Source organism: Phalangium opilio, unplaced genomic scaffold (genome assembly GCF_054372755.1).
Source record: "Phalangium opilio isolate 3A_F unplaced genomic scaffold, DU_Popi_V2 ptg000003l_1, whole genome shotgun sequence".
Lineage (NCBI taxonomy): Eukaryota > Metazoa > Arthropoda > Arachnida > Opiliones > Phalangiidae > Phalangium > Phalangium opilio.
The window spans coordinates 6,115,607-6,138,490 of record NW_028324145.1 but is presented as its reverse complement, the minus strand read 5'-3'; the positions used below and the strand labels follow the sequence as shown (position 1 = coordinate 6,138,490).

At 37.3% G+C, this 22,884-nt stretch overlaps 3 protein-coding genes across 3 annotated transcripts in view; all 3 read right to left on the bottom strand.

Moving 5' to 3' along the window:
• LOC149717353 (neurocalcin homolog) overlaps positions 1-9,523 on the bottom strand; it is a 54,350-nt gene extending 44,827 nt beyond the window's left edge. The window contains exon 1 of the mRNA XM_089838508.1: positions 9,484-9,523. The gene's annotated coding sequence lies outside the window, so the exon portion shown is untranslated. The remainder of the gene's footprint in view (positions 1-9,483) is intronic.
• The window catches only part of LOC149717352 (neuronal calcium sensor 2), a 49,563-nt gene extending 40,040 nt beyond the window's left edge, over positions 1-9,523 (bottom strand). Inside the window, exon 1 of the mRNA XM_089838494.1 lies at positions 9,484-9,523. The gene's annotated coding sequence lies outside the window, so the exon portion shown is untranslated. The remainder of the gene's footprint in view (positions 1-9,483) is intronic.
• Positions 9,524-9,980: 457 nt separating this feature from the next.
• The window catches only part of bs (serum response factor blistered), a 45,503-nt gene continuing 32,599 nt past the window's right edge, over positions 9,981-22,884 (bottom strand). Inside the window, exons 4-9 of the mRNA XM_089838358.1 lie at positions 12,054-12,171; positions 11,758-11,991; positions 11,459-11,704; positions 11,249-11,395; positions 11,061-11,122; positions 9,981-10,920 (exon numbers count right to left, since the gene is read on the bottom strand). Coding sequence (XP_089694484.1) covers positions 10,855-10,920; positions 11,061-11,122; positions 11,249-11,395; positions 11,459-11,704; positions 11,758-11,991; positions 12,054-12,171 — 873 coding nt within the window. The 3' untranslated portion in view covers positions 9,981-10,854. The remainder of the gene's footprint in view (positions 10,921-11,060; positions 11,123-11,248; positions 11,396-11,458; positions 11,705-11,757; positions 11,992-12,053; positions 12,172-22,884) is intronic.

The window sequence follows — 22,884 nt, the reverse complement described above, 5'->3', positions numbered from 1 at the left end:
CAGAAATACTAGGGTTAAGTTTCATTAGAAGTGGTTTAGTTCAGTTCAGTTCTTCTCAAGGTTTAGACGGAGGCGAACTCCTGGCCATCAACCCTGTAAAGAACGTTCTATTCTAGACCCATAATTGAAGAAAAGAGTAGAGGTTTTGTCATTAATTACTGCTAAAAACGCTAGAATCAACAACTAATAATTCTCATATCTACATGTGGGTAATTAAATTAGCTATTAGCTTTTAATTAACAAACCCTGGGCGCGGACATTACCCCTGGGAGATTCCTTCCCAGTTAAGCAAGCGAGGCTAGTGATTTACCTGGTCTATCAATGATCCCTAAACAGTACCTTGCTTGAAGTAGTTTAATTATTGTTCTTTATTGAACTCTTCTCAATCTGCCCCAAAATTTCGCAGTTATAAAATGGTGCTTGCTTAACAGTGAAGCAATATTCTTCGGGGGCAATGTCCCCACCCAGGGTTTGTTATAGTCAAAAACTATTAGTTAATTACCCATGCAAATTTGAGAATAATTAGTATTCGATTCAAGGATTTTTAGCAGTAACTAATGATTAAAATTTAAGCCCGAATTTTTCCGTTAAAGAACATTCACATCATTTCTACAGGCTACATCGCAAAAACCAAAAAATACCTCTATGAGAAAATTGATATAGAGCATTCAATTAATTACAGAAGAGAAGCAAACTTCACAGAAAAGGGGTGGGGGCGCCTTCTTAGGTTATATCCCTAGCGCCAAGAAGAACCGCTAGAGGCAGTGTGAGTCAGCTAGCCTCCCGAGTGTATAGTGAACTCTGGGGGTCCGTCTAGCGTTGCCTATTAGCAAGAGGAAAATAACCAAACTCCAGCCTATATGCCATTGATTCCTTTGAAAGCAAAGTGGAATGATCTATCAGCCCTAAAAGGCCGAGCATCTTAAAACCCAAGAGAAATAAAAATAGACCATTCCTAACTGGGCTGCCAGCTACAAAATTGTTGGAATGTAACGTAAAACAATGAAAATTAACGAGGAGGGCTGAAATTTCGTACATATAGGCCTATATACAAAAATGAATGGCTTGGAGCCAAGGCAAGCAACGTGACGAACCTTTTCTCAAATATTTCACGAAAAAGGCCAAATATAAGAAGCTAATAATAAAAGGTTCTGAGACTAAGCACGAGGCGATACACGCGAATCTCGAATAAATAAAACTGCCCAGGAACTAACTATATATATATATATATATATATATATATATATATATATATATATATATATATATGATAGCATATATATATTACGGCTTGCCAGAAGAAGAACAACACAAATGGCAAAAGCAACTTGGACTTCTTTCTCCTCGGCTCTAAGTTAAAGGAAGAATTCATTCGAGGATTCACAGGTGGAAGTACACCAGCCAGTGTGGTACAGATCAGACCAAACAATCGCGATACTGTCGACGGAAGAAATATACTAAAATCGAGGAGATAATAATCACTCTCAGGTTCCCAGTAAACCGATTACGGATTATAGTAATCAATTTTACCATTGTCAATAGACCTTCTCGATGTAAAAAAGGTGGGTAGGCAACCCTGGTTGATACACTGCCTTCTCTGCGAACTCTCATGATACAAAAAGACAACAGCGCAGGCGCCAAAAAGCGAGATGGAAGGCGAAGTTTTTACCCCCGTGTCTTTCCCTCTTAGTTAGATCGAAATGGACTATAGGCCTATCCATCTATCCGCCATATTTCCATCCCCCACGTTTTCCGCCAAAAATTGGAAACTTGTACTCTTCCTATAGCAGGTCTGCCAGACATTACGCGTAATCCCTTTTAGTACAATCAAAAGTACAGTGTGTACACCGATTACGCTGGGTAGTTAGCCTCTCAAACTAAACTATACAGAGTTACGAAACTGTCATTGTGTACAATTAGAAACAAGCAACATCTCCAGTAATTATCAATTAACAACAAAATAAGAATTGGTCCGATCTCTACCACACTGTATATCACAGACAACGAACGCTCTGGATTGGGCGTCCGTTTCCATAGTAAAGCAGCGACGCGCGTGTACTATGTTGAAAGTCCATTATTCAAAGATTAAGGGCGGAATTATTTTCCCCCCAAAACCTTCAGGATCTGTTCCGGAGCTCGTGGGCCCGACATATCCGCTGACTGGCGGCCATTATCATACACTTCCTAAGGTCTAGCTAGGATAGCTACAGGATTTCCTATTATAAAACTCCTTGGGCCCTAGCCAGAAACCTGGGTTCTGGGTTCGTTTTCGGTTAGTCCAGTGTACTGTGTGGAAAGTGGTGTTCTATAGCAAGCAAGCAAGACCAGAACAGAGAGAGAGAGGGTGAGGGTAAGAGGAGAGGAGAGCTTTTGAATGATGAGGGAGAGTCAGTCTATCCCAAAAGACCGATTAAAAATTCATGAGAACCAGAATACAGAAATGTTGTTGCTCGTCGAGCGAGAATATAATCGAGTTAAAGGTAGTCGTCCCGCTCACTCTTGAGCAATGGGCTAAAACGGGACTTCAAAGCCACAGGCTCCTTTTAGGTTTAAGACACGGACGGTTGTGCCATCATGAAGTACGGGTTGCTATGGTAAGTGATATCAAAGAGATAGCTACAGTGAGTTTACAAGACGTTGAGAAATAGAATTACAAGGCAGATTTAATTTAATATGAATGAACTGAAGGGTAGTTCAAAAAGGGTGGATGGTGGTAGGACCGAAGTACAAGTACAGTTGTCGAGCCAAATGCATTTCTATGACATTTTGCCTAAGGGACACCGCTTACATGTTATGATTAGAGTGTTTTACGGATCACCCCTTAAAGGCCGACTTTCAACAAAAAGGGTTGTAGCATCGAGACTAACAATGGAGCGACACTGCACCGATTTCTGAATCCTCATTGAGGTAAAAGTTGGAAGGGTTCTAGCTAACTGAAAGCCGGAGCTATGTTGCTCTAGTGACTTGAGAAACTCCTTCAGAGGCATTGAAGCGAAGATTCGGGAGGTAAACATTTATCAAATGATTTCTATTGCTAATCTTCAATTCCCTAGAACAGTAGATCCATATTGAACGGATTTATTTAGCTATATAGAACCCTTCCAACTTTTACTTCAGTTTGGATTCAAAAATCGGCACAGTAACCTCCATCGTTAGTCTCGATATTCGGTTTTCAGTTCGTTGGAAGTCGGCCTTTAAAAGCAAAATGTCACAGAAGTTACATTTTCGACTCAAAAATCGCCCATCGAACCGACTATACTTCGCTTCTACCAACCATCCTTAATGGAACACACCCTGTATTTCATGGAAAGACGGTACATTTGAATTGAAATTCTATACGATAATTAGTGAAAGGGACCCTATTCAACAGTTTTCTCCCCATAAACCGTATAAATTCAACAATTTGTTTTCCAACTGGTTTTACCGAAAACCAGGAAACGCTTTTCCTAACTCTCTAGGAACCTATCCGTGACCTTTTTCGATATAGGTGACGTATAACTTCATTTAGAAATCTACGGCCAACTCGAAAAAGAGATACACGATAAATTGAATCCACATTGGTCACGATATGGAACCCTAAATATTTATTTCGTTTTTTTTTCATACCCATCAAAAGGGGTAACCTCAGTAACATTGTGACCTTTACGAAAAACGTGATCTCATTCTGGTATGGCTACCACGGAAAGTTAACATACCTTCGGTTATAAAAAAAAATACAGTATAACCCTTAGAACTTTATATGGGTTGAAAAAAAGGTACGTAATAAAAATCGTTTAACGATTACTATAGCGTGATAAAATAGGATCAAAAGGAAAGCCCCTCTCTAGTGGACTGAGGGATCTATCTCTATTTGAGGTTATTATTTACCCCTTTTATAACATAACGTCTGGTATACCAAAATGATAAAAATTCTACAGACGGAGGAACCAAATGTCAAATGTTATGTTTGGTGAGAATAAATAATGTATCGTTTTCAAAAGGAGAGGTAAGTTTCCTCCACATGACTGCTTAAATGGATACACTGTGCTAAAATATTTTGTGTTTTAATCGAAAGAGCGTATAAACCAGAGATCTGCACGGGCCGAGTTTTTCAGGCCCGATCAGAGCCCAGTCCGGGATTTAGCATCTTGAAACCCGGCCCGACACATTTCATGAATTTAACAGGCCCGGCCCGTTACACGTAGTGCAGTTGAAGTTCTTATATTTTTTACATAACATCAATGAATTGAATTCATATATGCTTTAGCGTCGTGTATAATTCATTTCTTTTGATAATTGATTGTCACATTTGTCCTTAGAAGCTTATACTCATTTAAATTAGCTTTCATTTGCATTTTGGATTAAATGAGAATCAAGTTCGGCCCGGCTCCTTACGTTCCAAAATTTGAAAAACCCGACCCGGTCCGGCCCGGTAAAATTTTTAAACGTGGAAAGCCCATGCAGGACTCTGGTATAAACAATGAATATATCAATTGGAACCATGTTTCCCTATTGGACGCCTATACTAACAACACCTGACGGATTCGTCCAATAGGGATGCCTCCCAGTGCTTCGCGGGAAAGCCTAACGCGTAGTGTCCATTACGGAAACTTAATTTCTTGTACCTTCTTTAATTAATATTAAGTTTCCATAATGGACACTACGCGCTAGGCTCTCCCACGAAGCACTGGGGGGCTACCCCTATTGGACCAATCCGTCTCTAGGCGTCCAATAGGGGTACAAGTTTCCAAGTGCTTCGCCTTAAAACCTAACCCACGTATAGTGTCCATAATCCATTAGCCTTTGTCTATAGTTTGAAGATTCGGATGAGTTATCAAATACCTAAGGTACTGGGGAAATAATAACACATCCTAAGACACGAGTAAACAACCTACGAAGGACATACGTCTTAATCTATTGATCTCCGTCTCTCAGCCGACACCTTCCTAAAGGACCTGATAAGTAATTAGAGAGAGAGATGGGGGGAGGGAAATCTTTGATATTTGGCTATCCTTAACCTTAAGGCTAGATCCCACTTCAAATAACTATCTGAGCTTCAAGAGACAAAATGTATATTAAAGAGCTATAAGGGCGAAATTGGAAGCCTAGACGTGTTGCTTTTAGAGGGTTGTCAAATACCCCCAAAACTTAACTATAATCAACTGACTCTCGAGTGTCGTCCGAAGGAACTTGGACGCGAATGACCCCTTTAGTTGAAATGGACATCATTTATCAATTTAAAGGTCATTTACACGGGACAGATCTCTTGACTGTAAATCGACATTCAAAGTTTCTCTCCGTCATTGAAACTAAGGGTTTAAAACAAACAACGTCCCCGGGTCTTAAACACATGGGCGAAACGCAGTCACGTGATCGTATATTTAATGGAGATAGACAAATTTCCTTCCTAACTACGCTTCAGGGTTGCCAGTAATTTGCGAGAGCATTCATTACCTGCAGGTTCGGAACTGAATTCATCCGAATCGAACGCAACTACAGGCTTTTCAGTCTGTTGTAGAAAGCGGTTCAATTGCAATCACAAATGACTGGCAACACTGGTACGCACACTATAACAAAGGTACATGAAAACTACAACGAGAATAATCATATTTGATTTTGTTTATGAACAATATCATAAGTTCATAAGATATGTTCCGTAAGTTTGCTACTGGTTGCTGAAAGCTTGTCATGATTAAGTGACGTAGGTGAAACGTCACAGATTCTCGTAAAGCGACGCCTGGTGAGGCGCTGTCATAAGCTTAGTAATAAAAGCAACTAAATAATAAGATGGGCTGCAAAAATTAACCACCGAGTGTAGTCAATTCTCGCTTGTCGTTCTCGAACTAGCTCTCAGCTCAGACCACCTAACCATGGACAGGCAACTGAATAGGGAGCTAGGTTTGATCAGAGCAACCCCTCACACTAGCGCTTTGATGGCGGGTGTCGCAAGCTTTCCACCAGACCCCAGTAAAATTGGGCGATAAATTGCGGTCGGTAGACGTGTGAGGGCGCATGCTATACGCAATGCCATTTGTTAACGCGGGTTTAACACGGCTTTGCTGTCCACAGTTAGGTGGTCTGAACTCACAGTGAGTCTCTAGCATTACGAAGTATAGGTAGTGCATCATACTTATGGAACATATCTTATAAACTTATGACAATATTTACGATTTTCTATCTCAAAATTTAAAACTTGATTGAAAAATCTCACACGACAGCGTTTGATTAAAAAACTGCCTTAAAGGCACAAGTGTATTTTATTTAGAAATAGCCTCGAAGAAATTAAACAGGCAGTCACGTAAGCTACATAAATAACAAAGGTACGGGGGAAAAATGACAGGTATAAAGTAATCGCAGTTAAAGTTTCCCAGCTTTGACTGTATTGAGGACTTAGAAGAAATAACATGGGGTGCTACTAGTCTATACCTTCCCTTGAAAAGTCTGTAACATATTACGGGCTGATGAAAGTACAAAAAAAAATAAATTTGAATATCTCATCAATCAATATAACATACACAAATAAATCAAAGATATATCTATGACGCAAGCTTAGATCTTGATAATTTAGTACTGAAAATATACTTATTTTTATGGGTCAAATTTCTGTTGTATTTTATTTTTTTTTAAAAAAAAGGTAAAAATCATCGATACCTTGGGGTTGATAGTTTTATTTACAAGATTTTCTTGAAATGGAAACACAGTCGCTGGCATAAGGAAAATATTTAGGCTTTACAGAATGCCAGCTAGGCAAGAGTAATGTATGACGTCAAAAGCAACCTTCGAGGATTCGTTAAAAACCTGCCAGGATGTCGCTTCTATACCGAATAGTTAATTCTAATGACCATCTAAAAGTATCGTAGCCTCTCTATACTTCATCAATGGAAGAAAAGAAGAAAGCTTTTGTTTGCAAATTAGCAAAAAAAAGAAAAAAGAAAATCCGCGCTTCTAAATTCCTAATCAAGGTTTATTTTCGCTTCTCGCGATATTTAAATGAGTTGAAAAATATTTGCATTAAATTATTTCTTGGTTGGTTGACTAATTGGAAAAATGTTGACTTTAGTATGGGTTGTAAAAAACATACATACAGGGTGTTTCTGATAGGTCTGGCATAAATTAAGGGGGATGTTCTTTGGGAAATCGATTTTGAGTCGAAAATGTAACTTCTATCTCCATTTTGCCACATAAGGGACACCGTTTTCAAGTTAAGATTGTAAAGAGTATTTTACGGATGACCCCTTAATTAAATTAGAAATAATTGTCTTTAGGTTTCTTAATTAAATTTAAGGGGCCATCCATAAAATACTCTGGATGCAATCTTAACTCGAAAACAGTGTCCCTTGGGAAAACAAAATGTCATAGATAGAAGTTACATTTTCGACTCAAAATCGTGCACCCAAAGAATATCCCCCTTAATTTATACCAGACCTATCAGAAACACCCTGTATAGTCTCTTAGTTAAGATAAATTGACAGTTTCCTTCCAATTTATTTTTTTCTTATTAACCTCGTTTTTAATTCCAAATATTTTATAAAGTTTGTTTCTGCGGTAACGTGGAGCGTGTCCAATAGAAAAGAAAGTAAGGAAAAAAAAAATATATATTATCACGGCTTCGACAGTCTTAACGAACATAGGTGGTGGTGGTTTGACTTCATTAGGAACGAGTGGCTTATCTTTTTAGGTATATTACCAGCGGCTATAATTTTACCCTGTAACTCGTTAAGACACATTACAGTTCAAGAGGAACTCCCCTTCTTCCCTTCCATTAAAGGGAGTATGAACGTACAACCCACCATTCTATTACAATTACCTTCATCAAGAAGTGATATCTAGTTTATTAGGAAGAAGGTACAAATTCGCCACATTTTTATCTTTATCTCCATCTCCATTCCAAACATAACGTAGGTCCGGAGTATATCCCCGCCTCTAAATTACAACCAGCATCTCATTGGTTCTTGAAAACTCACGTCAGCGCGACGCGAATGACGAAAATTACAGTCATATTTTCCGACTGAGGAGAGGCGAAATAGCCCGGCCTCCTTTTACGTCCCCCCCCCCGGTATTTTGAAAGGGGGACTGGGACTATAGTGAGCTAACAGTTCTGACCCTGAAACGTCACACCCCTCTATCCCTTACTGGAGTTTCATCCCCCCTAATGGTTGGAAATAGTATTCTACGCTCAAATATGCCAACCAGAGAGGGGCTGCGTGACGTCAGACTGTCTCTTCCCCCTAGCCAGTTGTTAGCTCCCTATGGCGCGCGAATACTTCGGCATCTTATACCATCTCCCTAATAAACTAGATATCACTTCTTGCCTACATTCTAAGGTTAAAATTATTGCACTTTATCTTCCATTTAAATCCCATGATACTCTACACACTTATCACTTTCAGTTAGAAAAAAAACCGAGGAAAAAAACTTAAAAAATGAATTAAAATTGCGGAGAAGAGAAACCGGGTGAAAAGGGAAATTAAAAGAGGTCAATTTATAAAGAAAAAAAAATTAAAAAGTATTTCTTCTGGCTTCCTTCCCCCCCCCCCTTGAAAATCCAACCGATTGTTACGGATAATCTTAGAAGAAAGTAAAGTAAAAAAAAAAAAAAAATAAGGGCAAACTTTGTTGCGTAATTCTCCCAAAGCTAAAAAGCATAGAGAGAAAATGATGATGAAAGTATAAAGGTCATTCATTTTCGTGAAAAACCGAGAGAAAGGGAGAACTCTAATCTAGAAAAGAAGTTTCATCTTCAATGGTACAAAAGAAATCGGATTTTTTTTATGTCTTTTAACAAAAGGTAGCAGAAGCTACTCTTCATAGTAAAGAGAATGACAATGAAACTCATATATGATCTGATTAGATATTATCTGGTCTCCCAAATCAATTGCAATTTGCTATAAATCAAAAGGTGCTTTAAACTAAAGGATTTTTCCGATATTTGGGCTCTTTAAGCTGTGCGACTTACAATATCCAGGCTTTTCTTTCTAAAGATTTTATCATTTTTATTTTTTGAATTAAAAAGTGCCCCATTTGTTCTTGGGCATTCAAACTATTCAATGGGGAACTTAATATCCATGGGGGGTTGGTTCCTAGTCTTTTCTTTTCATTGTATATTTTTGTGAATAAGATTAATCGCCAGAAATTGAGAGATTTTTTTATGATTGATTTCATGTCATAAAAATTTGCAACATACTAATAATAAATCTACCATATCTTTAGTTACAAAGCATAGACAGCAAAGTTCACATTAAAGTTAGCATATTTTCTTATTAATTTCCTAAATCGCTTATTTAACAGCCTAAATAACTGTGCATTCAAAGTGCACCGTGCACAAAGGCTTACCAATAACTGTGTCAAATTGACACTGTCAATATTACGGTCAAAACGAGGGAAGTTTTGTCTTGACCCCGTCCCCATGGTTTTAAAGAGGTAGACCGAAGCCAAGGCTTAAGGTTGCATTACGACTTTTCGTACATATCCTTATATCCAAAGACTTCTAAAACTGTTACTCACCCAAAATTCTGTTTCCTGATGTGGTGTTGATTAAATAACGACTGAAACTACAACCAATCGCAATAAAATTAATATATTTTCGCGACACTTAAACGTTGCGAAACCGAGAACGAGAACGAGAACGAACTCCCCCTGTATAACATGCGGAACTAGATTTTTTTTAACAAGGTTAAAGTCTGGCACTGGACCGTACGTAAGGAGGTGAAGAGGCGGGAAAGTCACGGTTCAGTAAAGACAGTGTCGCCACCTCGTTGAACAATCAAATAACCTTTATAACGGAGAATAAATCATGATTAACATTAATTATAGAATTAATTAAAATGAAGCTGTTATTTATTACCAAAAATCCAAAATAATAAATTGAAGGACTCTTTAATTTTACCATTAAAGCAAGTGAAATTGTTTTTCAAGCTTGAACAGTGTTGCCACCTATAAAGAAAATTTAAGCGGGAAATTTGAATATCAATGGCGAACGTGTTATTCATAAAATCATCACGTTTTTTTTCTAAAATTTTATTTAATATTACTATATTTTGTCAATAAATAGATTGGTTTTGTGTCCTATTGATTCTTTCCTGTACAGAACATTTAATAATTGACTATTTACATAAATAAAAACAAAGCGTTTTTTTAGCCTCATCAGATTCTTACCTTCCAATGAGGAGGGACAATTGTGGTTATAATAAAACAAATAAAAATCCCACAAATAAACTTTGAACAAAAAAAAATCTTTTAAAACAAAGATCACACATTTTTTTTTTCTTTAAATAAACAAACAAACAATAACTCTACAGACTTAATCAGTTTGTACAATTAAGCGTAAAAATCTAAATAATTATTCTAAATCACTCGTACACGATAACTCCCTCCCTCCCTCTGCTACGCAAAAATTTCATTTCAATATAGCTATTATCACAAAAAGCTTAATAAGTTAATACCGGTATAATTTTGTTTCTTATAGACTTTAAATTAAGTCTGTAGAGTTTTTGTTCTACCGAGATTGAATAACTTCAAACAAAACTAATTATTTAGTTTAGTTAATTAATTAATTAATCCCATAAATTATTGCTATAGTTAAAAGTTAGGGTTGGTTCCGAGGGCGAAGGAACTTTAGGAAGGGATTAAAAATTGATAAATAAATTCAACAAAACAAATCACACCAGTTAAATTGAATTTTACGTTAAAAATTCAAATATTTGTTTCTTTTGAGTCATTGTTTTGTGGTTTGAAAGTGGACCCTATTTTGGTTCTTAAAGAAGGCTTGAAGTTTTTGTTTATTTTTGTTTGTTTTTTTTATATTAAGGCTGGTCCGTTTTCGTTTTCGTTTTTAAAAAATTGATATATAAAGGCACTTTTTATTTATTTAATTATTTACTTATGATGTCTACTCTTTTTATGACTCCCTGATGAGGACGATGTTCCCGATGCAGAAACCACCTAAATATTTAAATTTTATTAACCTACATGAATTAATTACGTTTCTGTAATAAATAACTAAACTAAAGTAGGAAAAAAAAACATCTTAAACCATTCTTTTGTACTAATTAAGTCGAATAAATTATTTAAATTTTGATTACTGGTTTTTGAGTATGCGCTAAAGAAACAGGAAACGTGATAAATTGTTGACCACCACTACCACCTGTCAAAAATCCCAAGAAAATTCACAATATTAGTTTTACAAATTCCACTTTGATTTACGTCACGTGGAAACCATAATTTTTTTCTTCCGCCAAGAACTGGTCTTAAGTACTTAAAAATAACTTACTATGTTCTTGTCCCAGATTTAATATAACCCCTTCTGGTAGGGCTGTAGCGGTAGACTGTTGAGTTGCGTAGACGAGCCCCCCTTGAGCGGTTTGATACATTTGCAAACCACCCGGTAAGACTCCTGATGAGGTATTTGTAGGCATCACTATGGGAACAAATGAGAACCAATCACCAATTATAACAGCAAATCTGAGAGGCAAAACGTTACCAGAAAGAACTGATAAATTTTGAGATGAGCCAGTGGCAGGTACCACAGTAACGTTATGGCTGCCACCATTTATGGCACTATTTCCGGTTGAGGTCGCGCTACCTTGGCTTCCTACACCGGGTAAAGACACCTGAAGAGAGGACGGGCTAAACCTATATACACTGTTCCCTCCACTGGTACTGACGACTGTCGAAGTCATGGACTGACGGCTAAGTTGCAAAGCCGTAGCCGGAGTCAAACCAGTGCCTATAAAATGAAACCATCAACTTGGAGAAAGTTTTGATGACTTTAAACCTTACCAGAGGTTAAAATGGTGGCAAATCCACCCGACTGCGGTAATTGTACTGATATTCCTTTGGGAGCCAAGTTAGGGTTACCATTCTTGGTGCTCCCACCACCACCACCACCTCCATTACCACTGTTGGAGGTCGGGATGGACGCTGTTGTAGTGAAATGAAGAGGAGTTACTAATGGAACTGGACTGGGCAGTGAGACGACGCTAGTCGTTGGGCTAATGACGTGATTATTTTGACCTATTTAAGTAAGGAATATTCTTGTATCTATTTTATAAATGGTAAAGGTGGCTTCTTTGTACCTTTACTTAAAGAGCTAGGGGGAGGCGTTGGGCTTCGAGCTCCGCTTGATTGCCCAGATTCGGAAGGACTACTTACACTGCCTCCTAAGTAGTAAGTATGGCACTTAGTCAAACCATCCTAAAAAGACAAAGAGAAAAAAGAGATTCTTGAGATGCTAATTCGGGTACAGAGCTACTGTATTTTTATTTGGGGTTCAAATGACATCAAAATCTTAAGGAATCTAGATCTATTAAAGTAAAAGTCTTGACTGACTGAAATTCAACCTCCAGCGCAAACCGCTTTACCTACAATGCTGAAATTTTGCAGGGACGTTACTCGTAAGTAGTAGGAACACGCCAAGAAAGATTTTTTGAAATCCGCGGCCATCTTGAAAAATGACAACAAGAAATGCAAATACATTATAATATAATACAGAATAAAGTCCGTAGGTTCCAAGTGATATCTTTAATATTTAGTATACAGGTTGATAGCTACATCCCATGGACAAGCGTCATGGCTTTTGGGTTTGAACATGCCCGCCATATTTTAAAATGGCGGTACGAAACGTAACATAAATATCCGAAGGGCAACTCCGACTCCCTTTGCTGAGCAGTAATGCATACGGTACAACGATAAGTTTACTGTAGCACTACATCGTGCATATTTTAAATTATTTTAAGAAAATCTTTGTCGAAGAAAAAAATATATCGGTCTAAAAAAACGTCGTGATAAATACAGCTGAAGAAGCAACATTGTTACTTCACATTTTTCTAAAAATAATCTCACACACACACTATGGGAAGAAAGTGATCTCAAGAAAACGAAGTATAGACAATTCCATTGATTCCAGAAGATAAGCGAACACCACAGATGCGGGGCAGACTTCTTGGGTTATTTCTCAGGCTCCAAAAAGCACCACTAGGGGCAGTGCGAATTGGGCTTCATCTGGCGTTACCTCTTGGCGCCTGGGAAATAGCCCAAGAGTGCGGCCTCCCTCCAGTCATTGCCGTTGGTTTCTCTGCAAGTAATCTATGGAATGGTCCATTGAGAGAAAAGGAGGAAGTTAGGCTGACGGTAGAAAAATTGCCAAATGGAGATGCTCTTGTCGCGATTATGGAGAACCTAATCTATATAGGCAAGAACTTACAGAAGGCACGCATCAAAACACAGAGGAGGAAAAGTTTAAATAAAGTTTGTAGGAAAGAGAAAAGAAGAAGGGACTCTTCCGACCCCCCCCCCTTCTCTCTATCTCTCTCACTCTTGAAGAAAATATATCCAGCTAGTTTATTTCACCAGACGAATCTCGACCCCCGGAAGGAAGTTTAACTACTAACTTTACGTACATCCTATTTTCAATTTTACAGTGAAATTTAAAACCTCTTTATCGCGCTAACACTATGGACAAAAATAATAATAATAAAAAAAATTAATCATCTAACACTTTCTTCGTAGCACCACTCACTCACTCACTTTCAAGTGATACTCAAGTCAACTTTCCCAGATTCTTCCTCTACATCTAAAATATGTTTTTATAACGATCCTAAATAAGTTTATAATAAAATAATAATAAGAAAACAACCTGTTATTCCGACACAAAAACAAACAAACACACACAACATGTCGTGTAGTTTTATATTAGCCTAATCAGTTGTAATTAAAACCACAATGAATTAAGGTGCGAGTGTTTGAGGGGGGATGGGGTGAGAGGTTAATTAAATTTATATAGGATAAATATAAGATTCTAAATTGGGGTGGCCTGTTAGGAGATCAGATTGTGGAGCTCGCTCGCTCGCTCACGGTGGGAGCAGAAAATGATTTTCTCCCCGGGGATGATCTCACTCTAAAAACACGCGAAGAAAACGCACGCGCAAGCCCCTACTTTTCTTTTTCTTTTATTCTTAGAGGAGGGGGTTCTCCCATGATTCAACCATCCCATCTGGAAAAGTCTAAATCTTGGGTTTTACTTCATAATTAAATCTGGCAAAAGTATACGGAGAACATCTTAAGCGGGATGGATTTTCCAGCATCCCAAACTGTAAATTCTAAGCCTACGCTTGGATTTTGGGGGGTGAACTCAATTAGAGACGCGTTGTACTTCCGAAATGAAATGAATGACGTTCATATGGGAAGAAAGTGAGCTAAGTTTGGATCGTAAGAGGCGTATGGATGGAGAAAACCGGGAGGCTCAAGAGCAGAGGAGGATGGGGGAATAGGAAAAGGTGGATTTAGGAGGACGGTTTTCTCTCTCGTGCTCTCTAGGATGGATTTAACTTTTTATTTTCTTCCTCTTCTCCTCTTTAAACGTAACCCACAGCAAGCGGAGGACGAAAGAAAGAAAGCGAGGTCCTGTTTAGCGTATTGGAAGCCTTCGCCAACTTTGGCAAGCTCCATATTTAGAATTTCCACCCTTCCCACCTTTACCCATCCGACCCCTTTAGCGAAAGATTTCATCCTTTACAGTCTCAAGACTATTTCTATAATATAGGATGCTGGAGAACTTTCAGTTCAGAGAAAGCGAGTTGGGTTTTCCGGTGTAGAGCTAGAGAGAGCCAAGATATCTTCAAGTTTAAAAAGAATGCCAGCCAGATCCCTCTCTCTCTCCTCGCTCTTCTTCTCTCTTCCTCTCGAACTGGCATGGCTTTTTCTTTCGGATGATGTTTTTTCCTAAAATGTTTTTCCGCATCAACATTTAAACGCGTGTGGATTTAAAGGGATGGTGAGGGGAGAGAAAACGTTTAAATGTTTTGATTTCTAAACCATGCCTTGAGAAAAATCAGCAAATTGTGATTGAATTTTTGATATTTCTATAGAAACATAAAAGGCTAAGCCTACATACTTCACAATCTTTTAAGATGATGGTTAAGCCCAATTTACACCATTCCGATATAATTCATATCTTTCTGGTAAAACCCTGAGCCTAATTCATATCTTTCTGGTAAAACCCTGAGCCTAATTCATATCTTTCTGGTAAAATCCTGAGCCTAATTCATATCTTTCTGGTAAAACCCTGAGCCTAATTCATATCTTTCTGGTAAAATCCTGAGCCTAATTCATATCTTTCTGGTAAAATCCTGAGCCTAATTCATATCTTTCTGGTAAAATCCTGAGCCTAATTCATATCTTTTTGGTAAATCCTAAGCCTAATTCATTACTTTCACACCTTTCAAATATAATCCTTAGCCAAATTCACACCTTTCAAATATCATCCTAGCCCAATTCAAATCTTCAGGGTAGAATCATTATCTTAAGCCTAATTCATATCTTTCTGGTAGAATCATTATCCTAAACCTAAAGAATTTCGGCTAAAATAATACAAGGCATAATTCTTAATCTTTCCCTAAAATCCCCAATAACATTTCATTTCGACCCCCCTTTAAAAAAACCCGAGATGTATCATTTCTGCAGCTATTTTAGTGAATTGGGCTAGATTTCGAGTTGCTTATATATAAAGTCTGGTTTTTTTTTTCTCCTTAAAAAAAATCCCCAAACGAATTTCGAAATCTTGTAACATTTCGAAACCAAATATCATCGCGTGGCATCTAAACATTTAGCGAGTTTAACCAGAAATATTTGGATTATAAGCTTGTAACTAACCTAGGAACCTTTTAAACCCCGTCCCTATTTACTATCTATAAAGAAGCAGGGTGCAATGGCGAAAAAAAAAGTATTTTTTTATTACAGATAATTCCGTGCATGACAAAACTAATAAACCGGGATCAAACATTCGACCTACCTCGATCCATAATGAATGAACTAAAAAAAAAACCCTTTTTGAAACGAACCGAATCCAATTTTAAAAAGATTAATATAAAAAAACGTAGCCCATACCAAAGCGGACGGACATTAAAACCCTTTGTTTTATAAATATGATAAATTTAAAAGATAATCAAATATTTAACTTATAGAACAATCTATTAATTTTCAAAGGACAACCTTGACGTTATTGTTTCGAAAAGTAAATTCAATAAAAAAATTTCAGGTTTATCCAAACTCCCCTGGAGCATTTTACATGGATTTATTATATTAAACGAAATTGTTTTAAGCTTGTCTAGCGGAACTAAAATATACTGACAAGTGTGTTTTCTAACATTAAGGAGATTATAACGTAACCATATCAGAAGTTTCGTTTTTTTATTAAAATTAAGAAATTGTAATACTTGTGTTAATATTAAATTTGCGGGTAAATAAATTGACGAATATTGTAAAGATAAAGAGTAGCCAAGGAGAAAAGAGGTAAGATGGAGCGGTAATAATGATGGGCGACCTGCGGTGGAAAACTTGCGCACCCCTACCCTTCGGTTGGCGATTGTTAAGTGCTGCCGCGTAGCGCCATTATATTTGTATGAGAACTAAATTATTTTTTAAATACACAGGGGGCATCCTAGACGTTTCCGTACCATACGACCCTACTGAAACGCTGTGGATGCTGGGAGGACTTCGTTGCCTTAGATAGGGGGGGGGGTACAGAATGCAAGTTATGGGTAAGAGGTGTATGGAGGTAACCACTCCATCCCCATCTCCTTCAAGGAGTAACGTCCCTGTTAATATTTCAGCTTCTTAGGTAAAGTAGTTTTTTGGGCTGGGCGTTGATTATCAGTCAGTCTGTCAGTTAAGACTTTTAACGACGTAGGCCACACACTTCCCGAACAAAGAATAAAGGGTTACCTATACTTATTCTTTGATCCTCCGCATTTAGAAATCTTGTTAATGGCTAATAGTTCAATTTATTTCACACTACCTTTAAAAACTAAGGAGGTAGATCTGATAATTTTTTTTCAAAATTAAATTTAAAATTTTGTTATTTGGTTACTTGGAAATTTGAACGATGCCGCCGTCAACACAAACTCCCCCGCTGATTACTCGATAAATTTTTCTTTATAAAGTTGAATAGAGAATAATGTAAAATTTGAGTCGCATTAACGCCTTTCAAAAGCGTTTAGCAGCTAGGGCCTTTGTACTTAAATGAAGAGACCGCAACCGGAAAAAGGGTCTAAAATTAACCCGTGTACCGACGAAGAAAAAAAGAAGGGGTTTGCTTTTTGAGTGAACTAAAACTTTTTGTTCAAGAAGGCACTTGAACTCTCTCTCAGTCTGGGTTTGCAGTTAAAAGAACTTAAGAAATAAAAATTAGCATCACAAAGAGGAGAAGAGAACTATTATATTACTCAGATCTTAATACAACCATTTACCAACTGGCACTTACACAAGTACAATGGTTTGTTCACATTTATGGAGGAATCTATGTTTGTTGACCCCATTGTACAAGTAGGAACTTCTTGCAACGGAAAAATGTTAGGGACCTGACCAATGGAAAAAGGCAATGTTAGGGACCTGACCAATGGAAAAAGGCAATGTTAGGGACCTGACCAATGGAAAAAGGCAATGTTAGGGACCTGACCAATGGAAAAAGGCAATGTTAGGGACCTGACCAATGGAAAAAGGCAATGTTAGGGACCTGACCAATGGAAAAAGGCAATGTTAGGGACCTAACCAATGGAAAAAGGCAATGTTAGGGACCTAACCAATGGAAAAGGCAATGTTTTGAGGGCATTCCCAAGCTAAAAACCACATTATTAACAACCTTTTAAAACAAAATCAAGACATCCACAATGCATAATCTACAGTTATAAACAAGCCCTCCAGCACCCAAATACCATCAGCTCAAATCCGAACAAGCCCAAAATCCAACTGAAAAAAAAAAAAAGGCGTCCCGTTGAAAAGCCGGCGTTGACCTTTAACCCGCTGAGGTCTCTCAACGAGTGAATGTTAAATGGGGTAAGGGTAGTAGACGCATTCTCTTATATACATATTTCTATATTCTGTAATTCCATCTAAGCCTAAATAAAAAGATTCCCTCCCATCCGGAGTAGACGCGGGAGTTCGAACGTACCAAGCCAGGAACACCTTGCGAATTTTGGCGCCTGTTCGACTATTTTCGTGTTCAACCGATGATTGAGGGTGGAAAAAAGAAGGAGAGGAAAGGATGGAAACCACCCGCATAATAATTTCGAAATTCTATTCTTTCGCGAAAGAGAGAAAGAGGAATAATACAAAACGTCCTTCTAGAATTGAATTTCAAGTTCAAAGAGTGAGAGAGAGTCATTTCTGACAAATAAAAGGCACCCCCTAAAGAAAATTCGATAGAAGATACGGGCCTCTTTCCAAGGTAATATTTAAACTACGAGACAAATCTAAGACGATTAATAACTTTGGTTAAATTTATTTTATTTTTTTCGTTTCACAAATCACAGTGGATGAAGAGAGAATAGGGTGCTATATGCTAAAGGGCTCTTCCTGGATGAGTAATTAATATCTTAAACTGAAGTTAAAACTTTCCTTCAAGGACATATGGAAATAACTTCTATACTTATCTTTCTTAGCTACGATACCATCAGTTATTTCAAAAATGAAGTAATTAATAGTTAAAAAGAGTTAAACTAACCCAGGGTCGTCGAGAGAGTTTGCGGGCACCGGAAGGGGGAATGACGAAATAGATCACCCCCATCCGGCCTCCTAAAAGCTACGGACCCGAGGAAAACTGACCCTCTCTCGACGGGACTGAACTAACAAAGTGTACTGGTCAACCGTGTATCATTAAAATTTAGCTTGACCTTGTATTCTTTAAGCCTAATTTGTAAGTGAACGAACAGGGGGCGTAAAATAAAGTGTGGCGTTTGACCACCTTGTTCTCTAGTTACGACGGAACACTGATTGGTATGTAGACAGCAAAGATGTAAATTAAGATATGGCTTCAACCAATGCCAGGACCAAATGGGGTGTGGACTGGTGACTTTGAAGCATTATATAACAACGTCTTAATTCTATATCAAGCATACGATACTGCCTCCAATTTTTAAATATAAGGGTCAATTGAGAAGCACGTGGCATAGGACTTTGGCGCCAATCTGGTAACATGTAGGAGAGCATAGCAAGCAACTCGTACACATTTTTAGGCCAATTTCCTGTAACTCTAATAGACATATTTCAGCATATTTATATCAGCAGAATACATACAGCTAATAGGAATCATTGTGGATCCATAAATTCCGTGATAATTTCTACGCGGGTTTTGTGGGCCGGCCTTGAGAACTTACTATCCTCAATATTCTGATGGCGTCTTTCTAGCTGTAATTTCATTGATTGTTAGCAACGGGAATGTCAGGTGCAACAGGGAGCGAGATAATTAACTATTCGCGAGGTAAAGTTTGTCATACACATACAAGCTCTTCCCACAAAACCCGCCTAGATAAGTTGAGAAAATGGGTAACTACGCAATGATTCCTGTTAGCTGCATGCATTCCTGATATAACATTTGTGAATACAATTGTTCATTTGAGACGTTCAGACTCTTTTACTTCTGTTAAAAGTTTAAAAAGGCGTTGGTTAGATTTAAAAACAAAAAGAATTGAGTGGAAGGGGAGACGCGAACCACGCTCTATAGTGGTGGCGGTTGTTAGTTTCTCTTTTAAATTTTGGGGGAATAAAATAAAAACTAAGAAGGAAAAGAAAAAGAACTAAACCTTAAACATTGGCTTCTGGGAGGCCTTTTAAAACAAATTATCTTCGCCGCAGTCTTTACAACAACGTTAGGAACGAGTCTACAAGGTACACACCTGAACACCTGTTACTTGAACGCCCCTTTTAACGATCCCCAATCGAATATATTGATTTTTAATTAAGCTAATCAACATATACTTATCTAAAATATTAATTAAAGTACTAGGGTACTAAAAATTAAGCCATATTATTTTAGAAAAATGGCGGCAAACATTCAAAATGCACCACGAAATAGCGACCATCTGTTAAAATGGCGTCGTAAAACTTGCCATGGAAAAAACTTTGAACTTTTAATTAAGCTAATCAACATATACTTATCTAAAATATTAATTAAAGTACTTGATTACTTAAATTAAGCCACATTAGTTTAGAAAAATGGCGGCAAATATTCAAAATGAGCTACAGAAATAGCGACCATCTGTTAAAATGGCGTTGTAAAACTTGCCATGGAAAAAACTTTGAACTTTTAATTAAGCTAATCAACATATACTCATTATAAAAAATGAATTAAACCTAATTAATTTAGAAATAAGTGGTGTGTATTCAAATTACGACCATCTGTTAAGAAAAGGCGTCGAGAAACTTGCCATACTTTCTTTAGTAAATTCACTAATGTTAAAAGTAATTCTTATCAAATTAAGGGTGAAAGAAAAAATGGCGTAATCTCTTCCTTATCAACACCGCTTTGAAATTGAAAACCATTTTGAAAAGAAATCAAGAAAAGAAAACTTGTCGATAAAAAGTGTAACTCGCGCTGCTGTCTAAATGACGTTAACTTTAAATTAAATTACATCTCACAATAAATAAAAAAATTGCAATTAAACTGATAACATCGTCTATAATGGAGCCCTTTTAATACGTTTGATTTCTTTTGATGTCTCTCAATCTCAAAAAAAACGAATTCTTCAAATTAAAAACCCCCGCTAGCTGAAATTATACAACTTTCAAAACATCTTAGAATCTTTCAATCATAAAAATGAGTTGAAGTTAAGAAGTACATGCCATGCAGGGGTCGAAATAAACATACTTAGAAGATGCGAGACGCCAGTTAAGATTCGAATGGCGCCACACCTTTGGACGTTCAACGAGCCACTATACAGGAACAGGAGAGGAAGAGGGAGTCATAATCGAGGGGTAAAACACCCATAATATTAAAAAGCAGAAAAATGAAATTATTTATAAGAAAACTTTCTTAAGTGTTTAAAATTAATTGGTATTATTATACAGTGTGTGACTCTCTGAAAGCTGTCAGAAATTAAGGGGGATGTTCTTTGGGCGATTTCCAGTCGAAAATGCAACTTCTATATCCATTTTGACTTATGAGACACCCTACATTAAGTTTTCCAATGTATTTGTTGCACCAAAATAATTAAGAAACATTTTAACTATAAATAACAGTCTAAGAGATTTTTTTAGAGAACATTTACTTTACAAAAACAATTCTAGACATTTTTAAGGATTGCTCTAGAGTTTTCTGTGTTAAGAGAGGATGAGGAGAAACTTTCATTACTCTTTCAATAAAGACTTATCCCCAGAAATTTTACCCACTAAAATGAAATTCCCTGACTTTTCCGGCCCATTATTAAATTCCCTGACTTTTCCGGCCCATTATTAAATTCCCTGACTTTTCCGGCCCATTATTAAATTCCCTGACTTTTCCGGCCCATTATTAAATTCCCTGACTTTTCAGGCCCATTATTAAATTCCCTGACTTTTCCGGTCCATTATTAAATTCCCTGACTTTTCCGGTCCATTATTAAATTCCCTGACCTGACTTTTCCAGGTTTTCCCTGACTCGTGGCAACCCTGTTACAGAAACACCCTGTATAAGAATACCCTTGTTTTTGATTCAAATAATCTTCATAGTGACATCCCCCTCGTATCGAATCCCAGTTACATACGAAGGTTCATATCATAATCTTTAGGGTTAGTCCGTGGTAAGTAAGGTTGAGTCATCAAGGAAGAGGTCGAAAATCCCCTCTGTATGTACGTGGTTAGAATTTATCGATTCCAATGTGAGTTGGGCCCAAAAAAAATAAAATAAAAAAGGGTTTGCGGAGGTAAATAAAAAAAGGGTTAAATTACGTGTCCATGAAAGGGTTCCAAACTCATCAATAATCGGGGAGACTAATTTAATTTTACAAAACGTTTATCGATTGACACCCTTAAATGGTTAGTAACAAGCGAGTAACACGGGTGTGAGGTGAACAAGCGAGCGAGCAAGAGTATCTGGTGATTCATACATCTAGCCAATTAAATCCACCAAAATTCGTTTATACATAGGTGTAATTTTTTACTTTGGTTTAATAAGTTTAATTGCTAAATGGAGGAACGTGCATGCTATAGGGTTATAAAGGGTGTTTCAAAACGGGTGGTAGGGACCGAAGTACACACAGTGTGTTCTATAGGCGATTTTAAGTGAAAAATGTAACTTCTAGGACAATTTTTCCTAACAAAAACAGTCTTAAGTGTTTTAGGGATTACCCCTTCACTAAATTAGCATTGTCTGTTCAGTTTCTTACGTTAAATTAAAGGGGTAATCCCTAAAACCCTTCAATCATAACTTTTAAACGATGGACCTTGGGGCAAAATGTCATAGAAGTTACATTTTCGACTCAGAATTGATTTCCCATAGAGAACCCATTGTACTTCGGTTCTACCACCCTAATACTTGCTAGTTTAATTAAGTGGTCATTCGTAAAATAACTCCCAAGTGTAACTTGTTCAGGATGGACCTTAGGGCATAATGTCATATAAGTTACAGTTTCGACTTAAAATAGCCCACCGTACTTCGCTACCTTTTTAAAACACCCTGTAGAACTTAGAAGGAAAATAAAGAAAATACAACCCACACTTTACGACCAGTTGATTAATGATAAATGAGTCCTGAAGGTAAATTTCTTTTAAAATTTTCATCAATGGATTGATTTTTATCATAGATCTCTTTTTTTGCGTTAAATTTCATTGAGAAAGTTTCACTGGATAGTTTTATGAAATCGGGGCGAAAAACGTTTACACTGTCTACAGTCTTACAATAAAGACACGTGATATCTTTCATGACTTGGTGCTAAAAAATATACACATTTGACATGTCTAAAGGTTAAAGTGAAAGCACAGGTCATCTCATAGACATATAACACCATATACACTCTTTATATGTCTATGGGCCATCCCCATCTATCCGCTAAAGCACTGGGGTGCACCCCAATTGGACGAGCAGTACCATCTGACGAATTCATCCAATAGGAGCACTCCCCAGTGCTTTGCGGTGAAGCCTAACGCGTAGTGCTATCG